This window comes from Argopecten irradians, chromosome 16 (assembly GCF_041381155.1).
Source record: "Argopecten irradians isolate NY chromosome 16, Ai_NY, whole genome shotgun sequence".
Taxonomy (NCBI): Eukaryota; Metazoa; Mollusca; class Bivalvia; order Pectinida; family Pectinidae; genus Argopecten; species Argopecten irradians.
This window is the reverse complement of record NC_091149.1, coordinates 33493988-33521210: the sequence shown is the minus strand read 5'-3', so window position 1 is coordinate 33521210 and position 27223 is coordinate 33493988. Positions and strand designations below refer to the sequence as shown.

Below are 27223 nucleotides of genomic sequence, written 5' to 3'. Positions count from 1 at the left end.
CCAACCAGAGTTTTCTACTGATACAGATTTGTGAACAACAAAGCCAAATTCAGCCAATCATGCTTTTTTACTTACAGATTTAGCCAACAATCTACCAATCAGATGGTAACAGACCTGATCGTGCCCCTTTTTCTATACCTACTGGTGATAGTCTACAGAGGGCTCCTCTTTTATGGACCGTCTCCTTATCTAAGTACCACCTGGGAACAGAAATCCTTGAGTCCTCACTGGAGCAAGTCTGGAATGACAAGTACTGTATAACTACTGTAAAACTACAAAATAAACAGATGTTTCTTTTGATAAATAATGCAGCAGTAAACTGAATAAATTGTCAATATTAATATATCATATGCTATAATAGTACAGAATCCAGTTAAATATCTTTTTGTTCTATACATAAAATATCTTAAAGAATTACATAATTAACACCAGACCTTTTATAAAACTAAATATCATGGTAATTTATATGAACAAGAGATTTTAGCACCCAGCTAACACTGATCTATGTCAGTCAATAGAAAGATATTAAAAACTTCTTATATTGTTTAGCAAAAACACACTTCAATTGTCAAATTAAACATGGCCACTGTATATGCAGAACTCAGAACCAAGAAACTGTCTGCCATCCTGTGCTTGGATTTGTAACAAAGTTAATATGCAGAACTCAGGACCATGAAGTCTCTGCAAGTTTAATTTAAGGAAGCAAGACCACATCTGTATTTCTGAGAAAGTGACAAATCCAAAATGGCAGCTTATCAGTCCTATTGTTTCCTGATCATTCACAAAGTGTGATTGATAAATCAATGTAGAGTTACAAAGAAGTTGAGACATCAGAGAGATTTCATCAGTACTTTCTGAGCAATAGCGATAATTAATTTCAACTATCAATTCCAAGACGGCTGCCTGTAAGTCATCTTGTTGACAAATCAATTCCAAAATTAAATATATACAACTAAAGTCCAAGAAAAACCTGCACGTGAAATTTGAGAAAAATCCCTTCAGTACAATCTGAGAAATAACTTCAACTATTAAAATCTAAGAGGGCTGCCTATCGGCCATCTTGTGGACGGGTCAGTCACAAAATACAATATGTACAATTAGGGCCCAAGGGAATCCTACATGTACAATATGTATATAGATATAAAATTTAACAAAAATATCCCTTCAGTATTTTCTGAGAAATAGTAGTAACAAACATTAATTATCAAAATCCAAGATGGCTACCTGTCAGCCATCTTGTTGACTGATCGGTCCCAAAATGCAATATGCACAACTAGGGCCCTTACATAATTGTAACCCACAAATGGAATTTGAGACAGATCAGTACTTTATGAGAAAAAAACTTGAAGTGAAAAGAATTGCTATTGTTAACAGACGGACGGAAGGACAGACAGAAGGACAGACGGATGGATGACAAAACACAGAACAGCCTTTATCTTATGATGGTGGGCTAATTAACTTGATTACCTTTTATCCTAACGTAATACAGGCCCTATAAGGCCTCTTTGGTAAAAAGTCGATTTTAGCTCATTTGACCCTTGTGACCTTGAATGAAGATTAAGGTCGTTTTTTTAACAAACCTTCATACCAGCATGCTACAGGCCCAATATCAGTATCAGCTAGGCTTTTGTTATTGAAAAGAAGTCATTTGAATGAACAATTTACAAACGGCAGACAGCGAATGGTAATGATAGAAGAAGCATGACTATATATACGTAATCCTGACCCTTTGGGTCAAATGACCTAAAAATATTGATAATAAAATATATTGAACATAACTTACCTCTGACTGGTTTGTTTCTATGATGTCCAGTATAGAAACGTCCAGAGAGGGATCGACCAGTCTGGCCAGGTCTACAGCCGACTCTAGTGTATCTATCTCTGTCTGGGTGAGGGAGAAAAACGCCACAGGTGTCCTCTGCCTCACTCTGTTCTCCTCTAGAGCACTCTCCAGTGACCTGTAGCACCCAGACTTGATCAGAATCTCATGCATTGTCTGGGTACAAAGGATGGTCTGAAAAAGTAACCAACATCTCATGTATTGTCTGGGTACAAAGGAAAAATAACCAACATCTCATGTATTGTCTGAGTACAAAGGAAAAAGTAACCAACATCTCATGTATTGTCTGGGTACAAAGGATGGTCTGAAAAAGTAACCAACATCTCATGTATTGTCTGGGTACAAAGGATGGTCTGAAAAAGTAACCAACATCTCATGTATTGTCTGGGTACAAAGGAAAAATAATAACCAACATCTCATGTATTGTCTGAGTACAAAGGAAAAAGTAACCAACATCTCATGTATTGTCTGGGTACAAAGGATGGTCTGAAAAAGTAACCAACATCTCATGTATTGTCTGGGTACAAAGGATGGTCTGAAAAAGTAACCAACATCTCATGTATTGTCTGGGTACAAAGGAAAAATAACCAACATCTCATGTATTGTCTGGGTACAAAGGAAAAATTAACAATTAAATGACGATTTGACACAATGGAGGTGTATAAATGGTATAAAACTGACAAACCTTGAGGTGAAGTTCTTCACTCACTGAGGCTATCTGATCAGCAGAGCTACTGTTTAACATTGGGAAGGCATTCTTACCAAACTCACTGAAAAGGATTGAAGGTCAAAAGGTCAAATATTGGAAGAAGATATTTTAATAAACATGGCACAAAAAAAAGTTAAAATAGTGGAAAGGTTCAAGCTAGGCAATAAGGTCTTAGGATTTTTAATAATTTATATTGCTTACTTAAGAAACTCGAATGCAATCTTCTTAGCTAAATCATCAGTCATATATTCTGCTGCATGGCGGATGTCTTTGTATCGTCTACAATAAAAATAAAAACAAATGTATTAATCAAATAAATGATCCTTTTTGTTTGTACTATAGAGAATAAAGCATTCTTGTTGTTTTGTTTCTATTGAATGAAAAAAAAATGTTCTGGAAAAATTGATGTTATTGTGATAACAGGGACATTAGCATACTGTAAACTATTTTCCTTCTGTTGTTACAACAACAGAATTTTTCAGCTTCCATTTTAAAACAAGTTTGTGAAGATTCATGGATTTGAAAACTGATTGGAAATTCCTATCAGTATCTTTTGAAAATTTACTTGGTTGACCTTTCGGATGACCAATGACGACGGACAAAAGGCAATAATAGCATAAGTCACTAGAGACTTCATCTCAGTTGACCTCAAATATTCCTCCATAAATCAATAAAAAGATAATATTCCTTTTTATTAACATTTACTTGTCACTTCTACTATATAAACTAACAAACTTAGGCAAATTGAAGTATATTATGGCATAACTGACACCCAAAACGCCTTTTAATCACTGAATCCTCCATATCTCTTCTTACACAGTGACCTTACTCAGACTTGAGGAGGTTGAAGTAACGGTTGATAAGCTCTGGTTTCTTCTTGATCGCTTGAAGCCATATACCACTCATCTGTATCATAAAAAACACAACTAATCATTTATCTCGTAATAAAACACAACTAATCATTTATCTCGTAATCACATAAAAAACACAACTAATCATTTATCTCGTAATCACATAAAAAACACAACTAATCATTTATCTCGTAATCACATAAAAAACACAACTAATCATTTATCTCGTAATCACATAAAAAACACAACTAATCATTTATCTCGTAATCACATAAAAAACACAACTAATCATTTATCTCGTAATCACATAAAAAACACAACTAATCATTTATCTCGTAATCACATAAAAAACACAACTAATCATTTATCTCGTAATAAAACACAACTAATCATTTATCTCGTAATCACATAAAAAACACAACTAATCATTTATCTCGTAATCACATAAAAAACACAACTAATCATTTATCTCGTAATCACATAAAAAACACAACTAATCATTTATCTCGTAATCACATAAAAAACACAACTAATCATTTATCTCGTAATCACATAAAAAACACAACTAATCATTTATCTCGTAATCACATAAAAAACACAACTAATCATTTATCTCGTAATCACATAAAAAAACACACACTAATCATTTATCTCGTAATCACATAAAAAACACAACTAATCATTTATCTCGTAATCACATAAAAAACACAACTAATCATTTATCTCGTAATCACATAAAAAACACAACTAATCATTTATCTCGTAATCACATAAAAAACACAACTAATCATTTATCTCGTAATAAAACACAACTAATCATTTATCTCGTAATCACATAAAAAACACAACTAATCATTTATCTCGTAATCACATAAAAAACACAACTAATCATTTATCTCGTAATCACATAAAAAACACAACTAATCATTTATCTCGTAATCACATAAAAAACACAACTAATCATTTATCTCGTAATCACATAAAAAACACAACTAATCATTTATCTTGTAATCACATAAAAAACACAACTAATCATTTATCTTGTAATCACATAAAAAACACAACTATTCATTTATCTCGTAATCACATAAAAAACACAACTAATCATTTATCTCATAATCACATAAAAAAAACACAACTAATCATTTATCTCGTAATCACATAAAAAACACAACTAATCATTTATCTCATAATCACATAAAAAAAACACAACTAATCATTTATCTCGTAATCACATAAAAAACACAACTAATCATTTATCTCGTAATCACATAAAAACACAACTAATCATTTATCTCGTAATCACATAAAAAACACAACTAATCATTTATCTCGTAATCACATAAAAAACACAACTAATCATTTATCTCGTAATCACATAAAAAACACAACTAATCATTTATCTCGTAATCACATAAAAAACACAACTAATCATTTATCTCGTAATAAAACACAACTAATCATTTATCTCGTAATCACATAAAAAACACAACTAATCATTTATCTCGTAATCACATAAAAAACACAACTAATCATTTATCTCGTAATAAAACACAACTAATCATTTATCTCGTAATCACATAAAAAACACAACTAATCATTTATCTCGTAATCACATAAAAAACACAACTAATCATTTATCTCTTAATCACATAAAAAACACAACTAATCATTTATCTCGTAATCACATAAAAAAACACAACTAATCATTTATCTCGTAATAAAACACAACTAATCATTTATCTCGTAATCACATAAAAAACACAACTAATCATTTATCTCGTAATCACATAAAAAACACAACTAATCATTTATCTCGTAATCACATAAAAAACACAACTAATCATTTATCTCGTAATCACATAAAAAACACAACTAATCATTTATCTCGTAATCACATAAAAAACACAACTAATCATTTATCTCTTAATCACATAAAAAACACAACTAATCATTTATCTCGTAATCACATAAAAAACACAACTAATCATTTATCTCGTAATCACATAAAAAACACAACTAATCATTTATCTCTTAATCACATAAAAAACACAACTAATCATTTATCTCGTAATCACATAAAAAACACAACTAATCATTTATCTCGTAATCACATAAAAAACACAACTAATCATTTATCTCGTAATCACATAAAAAACACAACTAATCATTTATCTCGTAATCACATAAAAAAACACAACTAATCATTTATCTCTTAATCACATAAAAACACAACTAATCATTTATCTCGAAATCACATAAAAAACACAACTTATCATTTATCTCGTAATCACATAAAAAACACAACTAATCATTTATCTCGTAATCACATAAAAAACACAACTAATCATTTATCTCGTAATCACATAAAAAACACAACTAATCATTTATCTCGTAATCACATAAAAAAACACACAACTAATCATTTATCTCGTAATCACATAAAAAACACAACTAATCATTTATCTCTTAATCACATAAAAAACACAACTAATCATTTATCTCGTAATCACATAAAAAACACAACTAATCATTTATCTCGTAATCACATAAAAAACACAACTAATCATTTATCTCGTAATCACATAAAAAACACAACTAATCATTTATCTCGTAATCACATAAAAAACACAACTAATCATTTATCTCTTAATCACATAAAAACACAACTAATCATTTATCTCTTAATCACATAAAAAACACAACTAATCATTTATCTCGTAATCACATAAAAAACACAACTAATCATTTATCTCGTAATCACATAAAAAACACAACTAATCATTTATCTCGTAATCACATAAAAAACACAACTAATCATTTATCTCGTAATCACATAAAAAACACAACTAATCATTTATCTCTTAATCACATAAAAACACACAACTAATCATTTATCTCGAAATCACATAAAAAACACAACTTATCATTTATCTCGTAATCACATAAAAAACACAACTAATCATTTATCTCGTAATCACATAAAAAACACAACTAATCATTTATCTCGTAATCACATAAAAAACACATCTAATCATTTATCTCGTAATCACATAAAAAACACAACTAATCATTTATCTCGTAATCACATAAAAAAAACACAACTAATCATTTATCTCGTAATCACATAAAAAACACAACTAATCATTTATCTCTTAATCACATAAAAAACACACACTAATCATTTATCTCGTAATCACATAAAAAACACAACTAATCATTTATCTCGTAATCACATAAAAAACACAACAATAATCATTTATCTCGTAATCACATAAAAAAACACAACTAATCATTTATCTCGTAATCACATAAAAAACACAACTAATCATTTATCTCGTAATCACATAAAAAACACAACTAATCATTTATCTCGTAATAAAACACAACTAATCATTTATCTCGTAATCACATAAAAAACACAACTAATCATTTATCTCGTAATCACATAAAAAACACAACTAATCATTTATCTCGTAATCAAATAAAAAACACAACTAATCATTTATCTCGTAATAAAACACAACTAATCATTTATTTCGTAATCACATAAAAAACACAACTAATCATTTATCTCGTAATCACATAAAAAACACAACTAATCATTTATCTCGTAATAAAACACAACTAATCATTTATCTCGTAATCACATAAAAAACACAACTAATCATTTATCTCGTAATAAAACACAACTAATCATTTATCTCGTAATCACATAAAAAACACAACTAATCATTTATCTCGTAATCACATAAAAAACACAACTAATCATTTATCTCGTAATCACATAAAAAACACAACTAATCATTTATCTCGTAATAAAACACAACTAATCATTTATCTCGTAATCACATAAAAAACACAACTAATCATTTATCTCGTAATCACATAAAAAACACAACTAATCATTTATCTCGTAATCACATAAAAAACACAACTAATCATTTATCTCGTAATCACATAATCAAAGTACTGAAAGTACTAAATGGCTCGGTCTCAATGATTGGAGGATATATTTCTAAAGTCAACATTTTTTTGGACAATAAGAAATAAAGTTTGCTAGTGTTCCTTCCAGTTTGGACTTTTGAGGATTCCTTGGACACCAAGGTGTTAAATAAGAAACATATACTAAACTCTTAGGAGCCCATTCTAATATTTCCTATGGTGTTATATGCCAAATGACTTTATAGCATCTTTAACCTTTTCCTTGTTAATTTGATGTCAATTAAAATATCCATTCTGAATTGCTATTCTCATTAAGTTCCTGGGACCAAAGTATCAGTTAACAAGTATTGTTTTGCAGCAGAGACAGACAAGAGGCATATTTTTCTATGCCAAAATGTCTTAAATATAGAATATGTCAGTCCTCAAGAAGACTTATCAATATAGTCATACCATTTCTGAATAAACTGGTCAATTGGTCTACTTTTAAACAAAGTTTTTGTAATTAGTCTTTTGTAAAACAGCAAGTTGATTGATATATCCAAACATGATTTAAACTAGCTCTGATAAAATATCTTAAACATTTTACAGCCATTTAAACAAGAGCTGTCGGAGAACAGCAAAGCTCGCCTATTCAGAAGAAGTTGTTGTTCAAGTATTTACTATTTAAACATGGAAATATGACAAATTAACAGACTCAAAAAAAACTAAAGGGCCCAAAATTGGTTGTATTATCACGTTCAGCATCCATACACATTAGGAAAATAAAATCAGAAACATTTATGATGACTTAAGCTTAAACAATTGACGAAACAGAAGCTTGCTCAAAAACTTTAACGTAAAATGGGACGCCAACGCTGACGCCGACGCCGACGCCGACGCCGGGGTGACAACATTAGCTCCCCCTATTCTTCGAATAGGCGAGCTAAAAACGTCTGGTCTATTTTCATGTTAAGTATACATTATGCCAAAAAGTAATCATTCTACATTTTATTCCAATATCAATTGGGTATCTTGTTAGCTCGCCATAAACCATGAATTGTTTTATACACTTTTTTTAACTTGAGGAAATTACAAATGATTTTTTCTACAATATTTGTATTTTCAAATCCCCATACTTCTGATGAGTATAATAAAACTGGCATTACAAGTGACTAAAATATTTTCAGTTTAAAATCAACAGGAAGGGATACATTTCTTTGTTTCTTAAAAATAGTAGACACTGATTTAATTGTTTGTTCAGCAGTTTTTTCCTTTTCTTTAAAAACGCTACCATTAATATTAAAAAATATACATAGATATGTTTACCCTTCTTATCAAAATAATTCTATATCCCATAACGTAAACTGGTGTTGATGGGCCAATTTACGTTTTGAGAATATTACAACTTTTATCTTTCTGATATATTAGATTATAATTTCCATGTAATGCAATAATGTAATGCAATATTATTCAAATCCGTTTAACTTTGTTGTAGAACAGTGTCATCGCCATATAAAATGATAAAAGTTTGGGATACATTTCAATATTATCTGTAAATAATTTGTCAATAGTTGTCAGACAATTAACATTCTTTTTCCGCCAGGTAAGATTCCAAGTCATCAAGGTATATTGAAAATAGGAAAGGAGATATAAATAAGGTACCATACTGTGCATGTATATGTTCAATGTAAATTAACAATGTAAGCTGATCTTGCAGAATTGCCTTACAGCGTTATAATAAATGCAGTTGTCTCATTGCATTGGATATAATTGATTTAAGGCAGTTCATGTGGCGACCGAAAAAGGTAAAATCACCATTTTCAGAGTGATCAGAGAAGATTGATAGTCAAGGAGGAAAACATAAGACAACCTGTGTTATGCAAATTAATATCTAATTTATTTTGAATAAAGTATGCCGAAGATGATGATTAGTGTATTATTAACAATAATCTTAATATGTTTTCTAAAAATATTAACAACTAATGTCATATTGTGTTATAAATTTAATGTTTTATTTATTCTTTTTATTTCAAGCATGTAGATGTCATAGAAAATAAACAAATACCAAGTATATGCATATTAAAGTAAAATTCACAAATCACAACACTAATGTGTATTGTATATATGGAATGAAGATGATGATGGTAATTATTTGGATCAAAAATGTTTACAACATTAAATGTATTATATATATGGAATTTGAATATGATGATAGTAATTATTTTTATATCAAAAACTATTACAGTATTAAGCTACCACAGTTGAAAATGATTTCTTTCATTTTGTTCACACATTTTTTCTCCTGGACTGGTTCCAATTGAAATGATACTTGCATGTAGACATTCTGTAAAACATAGAAAACAATAAATGTATTAACAGAGTAATTACCGAAAAGGCTAATATCATATAATTAAACATTTTTTTTATAAATAACAATACCAGTTTAGAGTAAATATTATTGAAATTTATTTTCTGTTGTTCTTTAGTCCTCCTGTTCTTTGGAGTTTTGTCCTTCATAAATTGATTAATACTAATACAGCAGTTGTCATATAATGTATCTGATAATGTGCACACAGAAGTATAAGTATATGCATATGCATGTGTGCATGGGCACGGTGATAAGTTTATTTTGCCGAGTAAAAAGTTCAAAGAACTAGTATTGTTCATACTCAAAGATGTAATCGCACTAAAAACAGTGATCGTGTAGGCTTTTGTGTGATTGCATTTGTAAGGGGTGTATCTCTGAACGCCAACATTTTGGATTTAGCTGTAGGGTAGTTTGTTGTGACAGTGGTTATAGTCTTTTTCCTAAAGGCAGACCCAATGCCACAGGTAAATTTACCTGTAAAAGTTACCTGTGTTGATACTTATCTAAGTGTATATTGATTAATTTTCATTTCAATAAGTGTTCATATGTAATATCAGATACATATATACATATAATATATGTTTCTGTTAATATCTATGAAAATATAACAATAGAATCTATGAATGAAATTAAATTAAATTAAATTCACAATGATTTTATTTCAAGAATTTTAAAGATTTTCTTGATATATCTAAAAATCTCTGGTATAAATCTCATTAGATTTTCAATAGATTGATACTAAAATCAAGCAAAATTCTTTGAAACTTATTTCACATGGAAGTAACTTTACCATTCAGTAATATCAAAGAAAAAATCCAAAAAGGAATTATCCAGTTTCAACTTAGTGTAACACTAATTTGATTAAAAGTTTGAAATAATATAAGCCTTTTGCCTGTTGAAAAGTGATATATTTCCACAAGGTCTTCCATATATGTCTGTTAAGTGACCTTATATACATATATAGTACATGTACATGTAACATCTGCGTTAATAACCTACCAAAGAGTAAGTGAATTTATGTCAAATATGATTTTCAAATTTTACTTGTACTTGACTGACCTTTTTAAGTTAACAGAACATACAATATATTTTGAAAGTTGCATTATGATGCATCATTTATCATAATTATATAATTTTCCTGCTTTCTTATCCTATGATGGTATTTCTAGATCAGCGTGATGCTACATTATAATGTAAATGTACATGTACATTTGTATATCATTATAGCAAAAAAGCACCCAATAATTAAACTGTTGTCCGTTAACAGCGCAGTAAAATTATATATTTTTGTGCATGTTAGAAATAACATATAAATTTCTTTCCTATGGTTGAATTTCGGTCAAACATTGTTACTAGATACAAATTGGTATATGTACTATAATCTTTAAACAGAAAAAAATTAGAAAACTGTTAATTTGGTATTCTGAGCAATAAAAGTTTGCAACATTTTGAGAATTACAAGACCTTCAACATATGGACTTGAAATAATTTTGCCAGTATTGCAACATTAACATCTACAATGTGTATTAAAATGAATATGGTTAAGACCCTAAGTAACAGTCTTCAATCTCATTTCATTTAGTATTTTTACATTATTAAGTGACTTCTAAAAAATATTTTGTATCAAAAATACATATAGAGCATTAAACCCCAATGATATATTATTACCAATGTTTATAAAACATCATAATGTGTGTTTGTGTCGGCTTCAATAGATTACCAACTTAAACTATAATCAACAGGTCAAAATTTCCGACAATATTAATTTAAACTTTTGTGATATTGTTTTTCTCCACTCATTTTCTAACCAAATACTTCACGGTGTACGTCTATGCGATAAGAGAAATCATGCGCAACTATGCACGGTCACAAGAAATGAAAGTTGGCTAAGAATGTAGCCCTACTGGAACTCCTATGTCAAAACAGAATACTGTTACATTAGAATATACACTGATCAAGAAACCTGTTTTTCTGATAAAATTGAGATATGATTTGTAAAAAAATATTTCACCTGGAACTCAAAATGCATCGTTCTTAATAATCCACATGTAGCTCCATATTAATTCTTAGCATATATATTAAAGCACTGATTATCTTTGATTAATAATTTACGTTGTATCAAGGACGTATATGAGACATCCTTGGTTGTATATAATACGGAATATATTGAATGAATTTTTATCCAAAACCCACCAATGTTACCTATGATACTGATTGAAATACAGGTATATCTCAAGTGACTTTACAGGTGAAAATAAAGACAGCTTATATGAAACAGTATATAATTGCCTTCCTATTGTTTCCTAAAACAACACCTACCTGTTGTTGATAAATATGTTGGCGTTAAGAGAACACCCCTTTGTAAGACTGTGCCAGGTGGTAGAGATTAGTTCCGCTCGAGTGATCACACAATGCAAGTGAGAATCGGGAGTACGTTTATCTAAGTTTTAATTACTAATCTCTGATGATTGTTGATAAAATATAACTCAGGATAATTGCTAAACATTTAACCGTTTTCTCCACGTTTGTTGTAGATTGAAACAGCTTTTTAAGTGCCGTTCTACGGAAGAATTATGAAAAAGAAATCGGCATTTTCATCGATCTACAAATGAAGTAGTCCAAAAAAATCTCACTTCGAGTGTATACGAACATTTTATGTATGATTTTTGTCATTCGGACCAAGAATACGTTATATATATTATCAGAACGTCAAGCTCCTGTAGGCCTACATGTGATGAAAGTGGCTAAAATGTTTTTAGTGACAACCTCTATACGTGCTTTAATATGTATATATAATCTGATAATGTATACATGTGCTTATAAAATTATCGATAATTATGGATGTGGTAAATATTCATACCTTATTAACTGCCGTAAGTTGGAAGATTACGCCAGCTTGGACATTTAGAAAATGTTCATCGTCTCTCACGCGCTATTTGATCAGTTTACAAAGTTTATCCTAAATTTTCTTAGAGTTGTCTTTCTTCCATTGTGGATTTACACGTACATGTAGCATAACGCAGCCGTGATAAACAAATCTCCATTTCGTCCTGAGATTTATTTGCTCCCGAACTAATGTGATTCAAATTACAAAAATCATTATTGTTAAAATTTTGATGTTTGAGGTGAAACATTGATTTCATTTTTTCCGTTGCGGGATAATTGTCACTAGTAGGGACAAAACGCGTGGGGCGAAGCGAAGCATTTTCGGGACGAAACGTCTTCATGCATTGTTAACAACATTTTCGGGACGGAAAGTCTAGATACATTGTAAACAATTCAAGTGAAAATTTTCCAACCTAAGATCATTTGGATAGTGTTTATGGTAAGGATATGAAAGCAGTTATCTACTTCTCCTATTTCAACATTACAGATACGCTTATTTCAGTAACTTTCATATTCAAAATTTGCTATTTAAAATTCCCGGTAAAATCAAAGTTGTTGAATACACTGCCGTTAGGAGCGCTAGTATCTGCGAGCAAGTTCTAAGCCAATCATATTGAGGAAATTGACTGAAAGAGAATTTTGCAACCACGATCACAATGGCGAGGTGATCCTCGCCAAAAAACACAACTAATCATTTATCTCGTAATAAAACACAACTAATCATTTATCTCGTAATAAAACACAACTAATCATTTATCTCGTAATAAAACACAACTAATCATTTATCTCGTAATAAAACACAACTAATCATTTATCTCGTAATCACATAAAAAACACAACTAATCATTTATCTCGTAATCACATAAAAAACACAACTAATCATTTATCTCGTAATCACATAAAAAACACAACTAATCATTTATCTCGTAATCACATAAAAAACACAACTAATCATTTATCTCGTAATAAAACACAACTAATCATTTATCTCGTAATCACATAAAAAACACAACTAATCATTTATCTCGTAATCACATAAAAAACACAACTAATCATTTATCTCGTAATCACATAAAAAACACAACTAATCATTTATCTCGTAATCACATAAAAAACACATCTAATCATTTATCTCGTAATCACATAAAAAACACAACTAATCATTTATCTCGTAATCACATAAAAAACACAACTAATCATTTATCTCGTAATCACATAAAAAACACAACTAATCATTTATCTCGTAATCACATAAAAAACACAACTAATCATTTATCTCGTAATCACATAAAAAACACAACTAATCATTTATCTCATAATCACATAAAAAAAACACAACTAATCATTTATCTCGTAATCACATAAAAAAACACAACTAATCATTTATCTCGTAATCACATAAAAAACACAACTAATCATTTATCTCGTAATCACATAAAAAACACAACTAATCATTTATCTCTTAATCACATAAAAAACACAACTAATCATTTATCTCGTAATCACATAAAAAACACAACTAATCATTTATCTCGTAATCACATAAAAAACACAACTAATCATTTATCTCGTAATCACATAAAAAACACAACTAATCATTTATCTCGTAACAAGTCAGTTTATGGCTTTAACTGTAGGTCATATGTAACATGAGGCCCAGAGGACCTTTATTGCTCACCTGACATGTTATGACAAATCTAGCAATCTAAATATTGGTGTAAATGTTATAAATATTATTCTCCTTACACCAAATAATACATTAGAACATAACGTGACTTTTTCTCACGTTTTCATTGGCTTAGCCTCCGGGCACAAATTAGCCATTGACGTCACTGTCGCTATCTGCGCTGTTCACTGGCAAACAAGTTGTGTGCGGACGACGTTTTGCAAAATATAAATGTCACGGTTTGGAAATTTGAATGCTGACAAATTTGCAAAAGACCAAAAAAGCAAATTGAAGTAAGCAGGCAACGAAATATGCAGTGAGTATTTTCAAACATTTAATAAACTCACCATGTGATCTATTTCACTAGGTATAAGGACAGCGTTTCTGTCACGGTCTAATAAACTCACCATGTGATCTATTTCACTGGGTTTAGGGACGGCGTTTCTGTCACGGTCTAATAAACTCACCATGTGATCTATTTCACTGGGTTTAGGGACGGCGTTTCTGTCACGGTCTAATAAACTCACCGTGTGATCTATTTCACTAGGTATAAGGACAGCATTTCTGTCACGGTCTAATAAACTCACCATGTGATCTATTTCACTGGGTTTAGGGACGGCGTTTCTGTCACGGTCTAATAAACTCACCATGTGATCTATTTCACTGGGTTTAGGGACGGCGTTTCTGTCACGGTCTAATAAACTCACCATGTGATCTATTTCACTGGGTTTAGGGACGGCGTTTCTGTCACGGTCTAATAAACTCACCATGTGATCTATTTCACTGGGTTTAGGGACGGCGTTTCTGTCACGGTCTAATAAACTCACCATGTGATCTATTTCACTGGGTTTAGGGACGGCGTTTCTGTCACGGTCTAATAAACTCACCATGTGATCTATTTCACTGGGTTTAGGGACGCCGTTTCTGTCACGGTCTAAAAAACTCACCATGTGATCTATTTCACTGGGTTTAGGGACGCCGTTTCTGTCACCGTCTAATAAACTCACCATGTGATCTATTTCACTAGGTATAAGGACAGTGTTTCTGTCATGGTCTAATAAACTCACCATGTGATCTATTTCACTGGGTTTAGGGACGGCGTTTCTGTCACGGTCTAATAAACTCACCATGTGATCTATTTCACTGAGTTTAGGGACGGCGTTTCTGACACGGTCTAATAAACTCACCATGTGATCTATTTCACTGGGTTTAGGGACAGCATTTCTGTCACGGTCTAATAAACTTACCATGTGATCTATTTCACTGGGTTTAGGGACGGCATTTCTGTCACGGTCTAATAAACTCACCATGTGATCTATTTCACTGGGTTTAGGGACGGCATTTCTGTCACGGTCTAATAAACTCACCATGTGATCTATTTTACTGGGTTTAGGGACGCCGTTTCTGTCACGGTCTAATAAACTCACCATGTGATCTATCTCACTGGGTTTAGGGATGGCATTTCTGTCACGGTCCAGTTGTAGCGTGGTAAAGTTAACACCAGCGGCCAGATCTTGGTCAGTGAGATCAGAGACCCACAATCCTTTAACATATAGCTGTCCAGACAGGGTCTCGTCCAGCAGTAAACTGCCTGAGTACACACCAAATATATATTGTTATATATAAAGTGAAAACCAGCTTAAAAGATTGTGTTAAATGACTTTATTGTATGAAAAATAAGTTTTAATAGTAAGCTAAGTCTTGTTTGAATATGATATCTGCATAGCAATAGACGGAGTCAGGTAGGAGATGAACCAGTAACTATAACTAAGTGTACTTTTACTCAATAGACGGAGTCAGGTAGGTGGTTAATCAGTAACTATAACTAAGTGTACTTTTACTCAATAGACGGAGTCAGGTAGGTGGTTAATCAGTAACTATAACTAAGTGTACTTTTACTCAATAGACGGAGTCAGGTAGGTGGTTAATCAGTAACTATAACTAAGTGTACTTTTACTCAATAGACGGAGTCAGGTAGGTGGTTAATCAGTAACTATAACTAAGTGTACTTTTACTCAATAGACGGAGTCAGGTAGGTGGTTAATCAGTAACTATAACTAAGTGTACTTTTACTCAATAGACGGAATCAGGTAGGTGGTTAATCAGTAACTATAACTAAGTGTACTTTTACTCAATAGACGGAGTCAGGTAGGAGATAATCCAGTAACTATAACTAAGTGTACTTTCATTCACATACCTAGTTGGGTTTTTACACTCTCTTTAGGAGGCTGAAGGAACAGAAATCTGGGAAGCTGTTTAAAAAATGTAAAAATTAAATCAACGGTCTTGTCATATATGGTTAATATATACATGTATATAGAAGTTTAAGAAAAACAATGAAATTAGAAGAATCATATTTCTGTCTTACAATTCCTTAAGCATACTAACCATGTCCAATTTAATTACCCTTAGTAAATTAGTCTACATATACTTGTAATATTATATGATAAATATCTATTCCCTTTGTATAACTCTTACATGTATAGAAGAACAGGGAAAATTGTAACATACATGTACTAAAATAAATATTCCTGTCAAGTGGTCTGACCAGGAATCATATCCAGGTCTCCTGTGAGAAAATCACTGTACTACCAACTTTAAGCCAAAGAAGCATAGCATATACATCTGCCGAGTGACGTAGACTGTATTTAACACGTGTCTCATTGACTACTTAATTTATACATGTATGGATATATTAAAAAAATCTCTTTATGCCATAAGTTTAGTTTTATCACCATTTTGAATTTCTACACAAAATACTTATTAATTTGTGTCAGTTTATGTTGTTAATTTGTATATGACAAGTAAGCACACTGTCTATATATATCTCCATTTATAAAATAAGTGAAACAGCTGGACTACATAAATGTGTTCCAAATTTTATAATGACGATCTCATCAAATTGGGAATTGGTAAATGATACAAGTATCGACAGAAGACCTGGTTAATGTAACACGTGAAACATCAAAACACATGTAACCAGGGTATTGGAACCCTATTTTTCATTTTGTTTAATAAATTTATTACCTGCCTCTGCCAGGGAATCGGAACTCGGGATACCTCTGGATTACTAAACTATTGTCTATCATCCCCTACTCTTATTACTTGTAAAAAAATTTAAATAAAACTCGAAGCTCACTCTGTAAGAGTATTGCAATTATCTTCACCTCCGTAATCCGAGGTCAATACTAAATAAGTTCAGCATCTAGCCCGTAGCAAATAAATATTGCGGCTTATTGATGAACCAGGGTTTGGTGACCGATCACTACACTGACACCAGTATAATACATGATTTCACATACTTTTAACTATGATCTCGAAATATTCTAGTGAATGAATTATTTATGGGACTAATTCTTTCCACCATATTTTTAATCGTAGCTAAACTTTTTTTCTTAGTCACTCCTGAGTATGAGTTAGCAGGCAATCGTCTTGTGCTCTTATTTTTTGTATCAGTACAATTTACTTTTAAATGAATGTATGTAATTTTTGTAAAATACTTCTATTTCCTGTAATATCTAAATCAAGATTACATCCTATGTGATGATACACATTGTGCCCATTTTAATTATTTATAAAAGATTTAAAATGTAATTGGTATTAACTGGCCGTTACTTTTATTATGTTGTTGCTGCCAACTTACATCCAGATTCATGTATAGTGTACGATCACATACTTTCTGAATACATAAAAAACTAAGGTGTAATTTACAATAATTTATCTACCTCTGCAGAACCTTCCATTGTTTTTATACATCTCTACACATTATATGGGTCAGACTCATGTAACATGTGATTCGGATCCTTCTTACATCAAAATATAGAGATAGATATTTTTGAATTAACAGCCACTCCTATAAAGACAGGCCTCTAAAGATTTACGTTTAAAGAAACTAATTATGGTAAATTTATGTCTTAACTTTACAAAATTACACCATGTAATTATATTTTAAACTTATTTTACCTTTACTATATGTTCTATTTTCCTAATTTGCACATGTAAACATTTCGCAGATATTTCTGTTATATCTCTCATACACACTTTTATTATGCATGGGTGAATTTTACATGGTTAAAAGTTTTGCTGCGTAATTAGCATTAATTTCCATGTTAATCAACAGAGATGTTACACCGCTGTCCGCTGTCGAATGGTATATTTTTTCTCTATCAAAAACAGGAGCAGACAAATTAGTGTTTTTCTTTGGTTACAAAAGTTACTTAATTTACACCATTACCACCATTGAAAACATTGAGCTTCTTATTTTACTTTGATATAAAAATTTAAAAAATTATACATTGTGATTTTTTTTTTTTTAAATTCCCTGGCACTATGCCCTATATTATAGAATGAAGTACTGATTGTACACAAATGGTTTTTATGTATTTTTGTGTTAATTAGACACATATATACATGTATATGATTGAACATCAGTTATTGTTTAAGTAATGAGTATGTTTATGTTGTGTCTGTGGTGGAGCATCTTTAACATGTCCCGACATATTACCACACGCCCTTCACCTCTGGGATGAGGGTTCGAATCCCATGTGGGGCAGTTGCCAGGTATTGACCGCTGGCCGGTGGTTTTTCTCCGGGTACTCCGCTTTCCTCCACCAACACACCTGGCACGTCCTTACATGACCCTGGCTGTTAATAGAACTAAACAAAACTAAACAAATCTTTAACACTACTTTAGATTGCCTATAATTATTACATAACTGAGCATTAATGATACCCATCACTTTAGCATTAATTGGTGTTTAATCGTGTATACATATGTTAAATTAACACAAAAAGTAATTCAAATTAATTTATTTTGCTTTCAGTGCATGCCCAATCAGTACTTCATTCCATATAGGACATAGTGCTACAAATTTTTTTTCGGGATGCAATTAATTATTTTTGATCTTTTTATCTTGAAGTAAAATTTGAAGGTCAAACTTTTCAATGGTGGTAATGGTGTAAAGTAGTAACTTTTGTAACTGAAGAAAAATACTAAATCGTCTGCTCCTGTTTTTGATTGAGAAAAAATACCATTTGTCAGCAGTGGAGCATCTTCAACACTACTTTAGATTGCCTATAATTATTACACAATACCTGTAACAACGAATGTTAACACTCCATGTTTAGATTGCCTATAATTGTTACACAATACCTGTAACAATGACTGTTAACACTCCATGTTTAGATTGCCTATAATTGTTACACAATACCTGTAACAATGACTGTTAAACACTCCATGTTTAGATTGCCTATAATTGTTACACAATACCTGTAACAAATGACTGTTAACACTCACCATGTTTTGATTGCCTATAATTATTACACAATACCTGTAACAAACGACTGTTAACACTCCATGTTTAGATTGCCTATAATTATTACACAAAAATACCTGTAACAAACGACTGTATAACACTCCATGTTTAGATTGCCTATAATTATTACACAATACCTGTAACAACGACTGTTAACACTCCATGTTTAGATTTGCCTATAATTGTTACACAATACCTGTAACAACCGGACTGGTAACACTCCATGTTTAGATTGCCTATAATTGTTACACAATACCTGTAACAATGACTGTGGATAACACTCCATGTTTAGATTGGCCTATAATTGTTACAACAATACCTGTAACAACGACTGTTAACACTCCATGTTTAGATTGCCTTTAATTATTACACAATACCTGTAACAAACGACTGTTAACACTCCATGTTTAGATTGCCTATAATTGTTACACAATACCTGTAACAATTGACTGTTAACACTCCATGTTTAGATTGCCTATAATTATTACACAATACCTGTAACAAACGACTGTTAACACTCCATGTTTAGATTGCCTATATAATTATTACACAATACCTGTAACAACGACTGTTAACACTCCATGTTTAGATTGCCTATAATTATTACACAATTACCTGTAACAACGACTGTTAACACTCCATGTTTTAGATTGCCTATAATTATTACACAATACCTGTAACTGACCACTGTTAATCACTCCATGTTTAGATTGCCTATAATTGTATTACACAATACCTGTAAAACAAATTACTGTTAACACTCCATGTTTAGATTGCCTATAATTATTACACAATACCTGTAACAACGACTGTTAACACTCCATGTTTAGATTGCCTATAATTGTTACACAATACCTGTAACAATGACTGTTAACACTCCATGTTTAGATTGCCTATAATTATTACACAATACCTGTAACAATGACTGTTAACACTCCATGTTTAGATTGCCTATAATTATTACACAATACCTGTAACAACGACTGTTGAACACTCCATGGATGTAGATTGCCTATAATTGATTAACACAATACCTGTAACAACGTGTTAAACACTTGTTTAGATTGCCTATAATTATTACACTAATACCTGTAACAACGACTGTTAACACTCCATGTTTAGATTGCCTATAATTATTACACAATACCTGTAACAACGGACTGTTAACACTCCATGTTTAGATTGCCTATAATTACACAATACCTGTAACACAACACTCCATGTTTAGATTGCCTATAATTATTACACAATACCTGTAACAATGACTGTTAACACTCCATGTTTAGATTGCTATAATTGTTACACAATACCTGTAACAACGACTGTTAACACTCCATGTTTAGATTGCCTATAATTATTACACAATACCTGTAACAACGACTGTTAACAAATAACACTCCATGACTTTAACACTCCATGTTTAGATTGCCTATAATTGTACACAATACCTGTAACAATGACTGTTAACACTCCATGTTTAGATTGCCTATAATTATTACACAATACCTGTAACAACGACTGTTAACACTCCATGTTTAGATTGCCTATAATTATTACACAATACCTGTAACAATGACTGTTAACACTCCATGTTTAGATTTGCCTATAATTGTTACACAATACCTGTAACAATGACTGTTAACACTCCATGTTTAGATTGCCTATAATTGTTACACAATACCTGTAACAACGACTGTTAACACTCCATGTTTAGATTGCCTATAATTGTTACACAATACCTGTAACAATGACTGTTAACACTCCATGTTTAGATTGCCTATAATTGTTACACAATACCTGTAAAACAATGACTGTTAACACTCCATGTTTAGATTGCCTATAATTATTACACAATACCTTAACAATGAACTGTTAACACTCCATGTTAGATTGCCTATAATTGTTACACAATACCTGTAACAATGACTGTTAACACTCCATGTTTAGATTGCCTATAATTGTTACACAATACCTGTAACAACGACTGTTAACACTCCATGTTTAGATTGCCTATAATTATTACACAATACCTGTAACAATGACTGTTAACACTCCATGTTTAGATTGCCTATAATTATTACACAATACCTGTAACAATGACTGTTAACACTCCATGTTTAGATTGCCTATAATTATTACACAATACCTGTAACAACGACTGTCTGTTAACACTCCATGTTTAGATTGCCTATAATTATTACACAATACCTGTAACAATGACTGTTAACACTCCATGTTTAGATTGCCTATAATTGTTACACAATACCTGTAACAACGACTGTTAACACTCCATGTTTAGATTGCCTATAATTATTACACAATACCTGTAACAACGACTGTTAACACTCCATGTTTAGATTGCCTATAATTATTACACAATACCTGTAACAACGACTGTTAACACTCCATGTTTAGATTGCCTATAATTATTACACAATACCTGTAACAACGACTGTTAACACTCCATGTTTAGATTGCCTATAATTATTACACAATACCTGTAACAATGTTAACACTCCATGTTTAGATTGCCTATAATTATTACACAATACCTGTAACAATGACTGTTAACACTCCATGTTTAGATTGCCTATAATTATTACACAATACCTGTAACAACGACTGTTAACACTCCATGTTTAGATTGCCTATAATTATTACACAATACCTGTAACAACGACTGTTAACACTCCATGTTTAGATTGCCTATAATTATTACACAATACCTGTAACAACGACTGTTAACACTCCATGTTTAGATTGCCTATAATTATTACACAATACCTGTAACAACGACTGTTAACACTCCATGTTTAGATTGCCTATAATTATTACACAATACCTGTAACAACGACTGTTAACACTCCATGTTTAGATTGCCTATAATTATTACACAATACCTGTAACAACGACTGTTAACACTCCATGTTTAGATTGCCTATAATTATTACACAATACCTGTAACAACGACTGTTAACACTCCATGTTTAGATTGCCTATAATTATTACACAATACCTGTAACAACGACTGTTAACACTCCATGTTTAGATTGCCTATAATTATTACACAATACCTGTAACAACGACTGTTAACACTCCATGTTTAGATTGCCTATAATTATTACACAATACCTGTAACAACGACTGTTAACACTCCATGTTTAGATTGCCTATAATTATTACACAATACCTGTAACAACGACTGTTAACACTCCATGTTTAGATTGCCTATAATTATTACACAATACCTGTAACAACGACTGTTAACACTCCATGTTTAGATTGCCTATAATTATTACACAATACCTGTAACAACGACTGTTAACACTCCATGTTTAGATTGCCTATAATTATTACACAATACCTGTAACAACGACTGTTAACACTCCATGTTTAGATTGCCTATAATTATTACACAATACCTGTAACAACGACTGTTAACACTCCATGTTTAGATTGCCTATAATTATTACACAATACCTGTAACAATGACTGTTAACACTCCATGTTTAGATTGCCTATAATTATTACACAATACCTGTAACAACGACTGTTAACACTCCATGTTTAGATTGCCTATAATTATTACACAATACCTGTAACAACGACTGTTAACACTCCATGTTTAGATTGCCTATAATTATTACACAATACCTGTAACAACGACTGTTAACACTCCATGTTAGATTGCCTATAATTATTACACAATACCTGTAACAACGACTGTTAACACTCCATGTTTAGATTGCCTATAATTATTACACAATACCTGTAACAACGACTGTTAACACTCCATGTTTAGATTGCCTATAATTATTACACAATACCTGTAACAACGACTGTTAACACTCCATGTTTAGATTGCCTATAATTATTACACAATACCTGTAACAATGACTGTTAACACTCCATGTTTAGATTGCCTATAATTATTACACAATACCTGTAACAACGACTGTTAACACTCCATGTTTAGATTGCCTATAATTATTACACAATACCTGTAACAACGACTGTTAACACTCCATGTTTAGATTGCCTATAATTATTACACAATACCTGTAACAACGACTGTTAACACTCCATGTTTAGATTGCCTATAATTATTACACAATACCTGTAACAACGACTGTTAACACTCCATGTTTAGATTGCCTATAATTATTACACAATACCTGTAACAACGACTGTTAACACTCCATGTTTAGATTGCCTATAATTATTACACAATACCTGTAACAACGACTGTTAACACTCCATGTTTAGATTGCCTATAATTATTACACAATACCTGTAACAATGACTGTTAACACTCCATGTTTAGATTGCCTATAATTATTACACAATACCTGTAACAACGACTGTTAACACTCCATGTTTAGATTGCCTATAATTATTACACAATACCTGTAACAATGACTGTTAACACTCCATGTTTAGATTGCCTATAATTATTACACAATACCTGTAACAACGACTGTTAACACTCCATGTTTAGATTGCCTATAATTATTACACAATACCTGTAACAACGACTGTTAACACTGGTTTAGATTGCCTATAATTATTACACAATACCTGTAACAATGACTGTTAACACTCCATGTTTAGATTGCCTATAATTATTACACAATACCTGTAACAATGTTAACACTCCATGTTTAGATTGCCTATAATTATTACACAATACCTGTAACAACGACTGTTAACACTCCATGTTTAGATTGCCTATAATTGTTACACAATACCTGTAACAACGACTGTTAACACTCCATGTTTAGATTGCCTATAATTATTACACAATACCTGTAACAACGACTGTTAACACTCCATGTTTAGATTGCCTATAATTATTACACAATACCTGTAACAACGACTGTTAACACTCCATGTTTAGATTGCCTATAATTATTACACAATACCTGTAACAACGACTGTTAACACTCCATGTTTAGATTGCCTATAATTATTACACAATACCTGTAACAACGACTGTTAACACTCCATGTTTAGATTGCCTATAATTATTACACAATACCTGTAACAATGACTGTTAACACTCCATGTTTAGATTGCCTATAATTATTACACAATACCTGTAACAACGACTGTTAACACTCCATGTTTAGATTGCCTATAATTGTTACACAATACCTGTAACAATGTACTTTAGATTGCCTATAATTGTTACACAATACCTGTAACAACGACTGTTAACACTCCATGTTTAGATTGCCTATAATTATTACACAATACCTGTAACAACGACTGTTAACACTCCATGTTTAGATTGCCTATAATTATTACACAATACCTGTAACAATGACTGTTAACACTCCATGTTTAGATTGCCTATAATTATTACACAATACCTGTAACAATGACTGTTAACACTCCATGTTTAGATTGCCTATAATTTATTACACAATACCTGTAACAACGACTGTTAACACTCCATGTTTAGATTGCCTATAATTATTACACAATACCTGTAACAATGACTGTTAACACTCCATGTTTAGATTGCCTATAATTGTTACACAATACCTGTAACAACCACTGTTAACACTCCATGTTTAGATTGCCTATAATTATTACACAATACCTGTAACAACGACTGTTAACACTCCATGTTTAGATTGCCTATAATTATTACACAATACCTGTAACAATGACTGTTAACACTCCATGTTTAGATTGCCTATAATTGTTACACAATACCTGTAACAACGACTGTTAACACTCCATGTTTAGATTGCCTATAATTATTACACAATACCTGTAAAACTAACCCATGTTTAGATTGCCTATAATTGTTACACAATACCTGTAACAATGACTGTTAACACTCCATGTTTAGATTGCCTATAATTATTACACAATACCTGTAACAACGACTGTTAACACTCCATGTTTAGATTGCCTATAATTGTTACACAATACCTGTAACAACGACTGTTAACACTCCATGTTTAGATTGCCTATAATTATTACACAATACCTGTAACAACGACTGTTAAATTAACACTCCATGTTTAGATTGCCTATAATCATTACACAATACCTGTAACAACGACTGTTAACACTCCATGTTTAGATTGCCTATAATTATTACACAATACCTGTAACAACGACTGTTAACACTCCATGTTTAGATTGCCTATAATTGTTACACAATACCTGTAACAACGACTGTTAACACTCCATGTTTAGATTGCCTATAATTATTACACAATACCTGTAACAATGACTGTTAACACTCCATGTTTAGATTGCCTATAATTATTACACAATACCTGTAACAACGACTGTTAACACTCCATGTTTAGATTGCCTATAATTATTACACAATACCTGTAACAACGACTGTTAACACTCCATGTTTAGATTGCCTATAATTATTACACAATACCTGTAACAACGACTGTTAACACTCCATGTTTAGATTGCCTATAATTATTACACAATACCTGTAACAACGACTGTTAACACTCCATGTTTAGATTGCCTATAATTATTACACAATACCTGTAACAACGACTGTTAACACTCCATGTTTAGATTGCCTATAATTATTACACAATACCTGTAACAACGACTGTTAACACTCCATGTTTAGATTGCCTATAATTATTACACAATACCTGTAACAACGACTGTTAACACTCCATGTTTAGATTGCCTATAATTATTACACAATACCTGTAACAACGACTGTTAACACTCCATGTTTAGATTGCCTATAATTATTACACAATACCTGTAACAACGACTGTTAACACTCCATGTTTAGATTGCCTATAATTATTACACAATACCTGTAACAACGACTGTTAACACTCCATGTTTAGATTGCCTATAATTATTACACAATACCTGTAACAACGACTGTTAACACTCCATGTTTAGATTGCCTATAATTATTACACAATACCTGTAACAACGACTGTTAACACTCCATGTTTAGATTGCCTATAATTATTACACAATACCTGTAACAATGACTGTTAACACTCCATGTTTAGATTACCTATAATTATTACACAATACCTGTAACAACGACTGTTAACACTCCATGTTTAGATTGCCTATAATTATTACACAATACCTGTAACAACGACTGTTAACACTCCATGTTTAGATTGCCTATAATTATTACACAATACCTGTAACAATGACTGTTAACACTCCATGTTTAGATTGCCTATAATTGTTACACAATACTGTACAACGATGTAACAATCGACTGTTAAATTTTACCACTCCAATGTTTAGATTGCCTATAATTATTACACAATACCTGTAACAACGACTGTTAACACTCCATGTTTAGATTGCCTATAATTGTTACACAATACCTGTAACAATGACTGTTAACACTCCATGTTTAGATTGCCTATAATTATTACACAATACCTGTAACAACGACTGTTAACACTCCATGTTTAGATTGCCTATAATTGTTACACAATACCTGTAACAACGACTGTTAACACTCCATGTTTAGATTGCCTATAATTGTTACACAATACCTGTAACAACGACTGTTAACACTCCATGTTTAGATTGCCTATAATTGTTACACAATACCTGTAACAACGACTGTTAACTCCATGTTTAGATTGCCTATAATTGTTACACAATACCTGTAACAACGACTGTTA

The 27223-nt window shown here is 31.5% G+C and overlaps 1 protein-coding gene across 1 annotated transcript in view; it reads right to left on the bottom strand.

Annotated features, from left to right (window-relative positions):
* LOC138310196 (putative leucine-rich repeat-containing protein DDB_G0290503) overlaps window positions 1–17899 on the bottom strand; it is a 39135-nt gene extending 21236 nt beyond the window's left edge. The window contains exons 1-8 of the mRNA XM_069251313.1: window positions 17888–17899; window positions 16442–16496; window positions 14652–15835; window positions 3379–3455; window positions 2751–2828; window positions 2526–2610; window positions 1784–2014; window positions 143–238 (exon numbers count right to left, since the gene is read on the bottom strand). Of these exons, the coding sequence (XP_069107414.1) occupies window positions 143–238; window positions 1784–2014; window positions 2526–2610; window positions 2751–2828; window positions 3379–3455; window positions 14652–15835; window positions 16442–16496; window positions 17888–17899 (1818 nt within the window). The remainder of the gene's footprint in view (window positions 1–142; window positions 239–1783; window positions 2015–2525; window positions 2611–2750; window positions 2829–3378; window positions 3456–14651; window positions 15836–16441; window positions 16497–17887) is intronic.
* Window positions 17900–27223: the final 9324 nt, after the last annotated feature.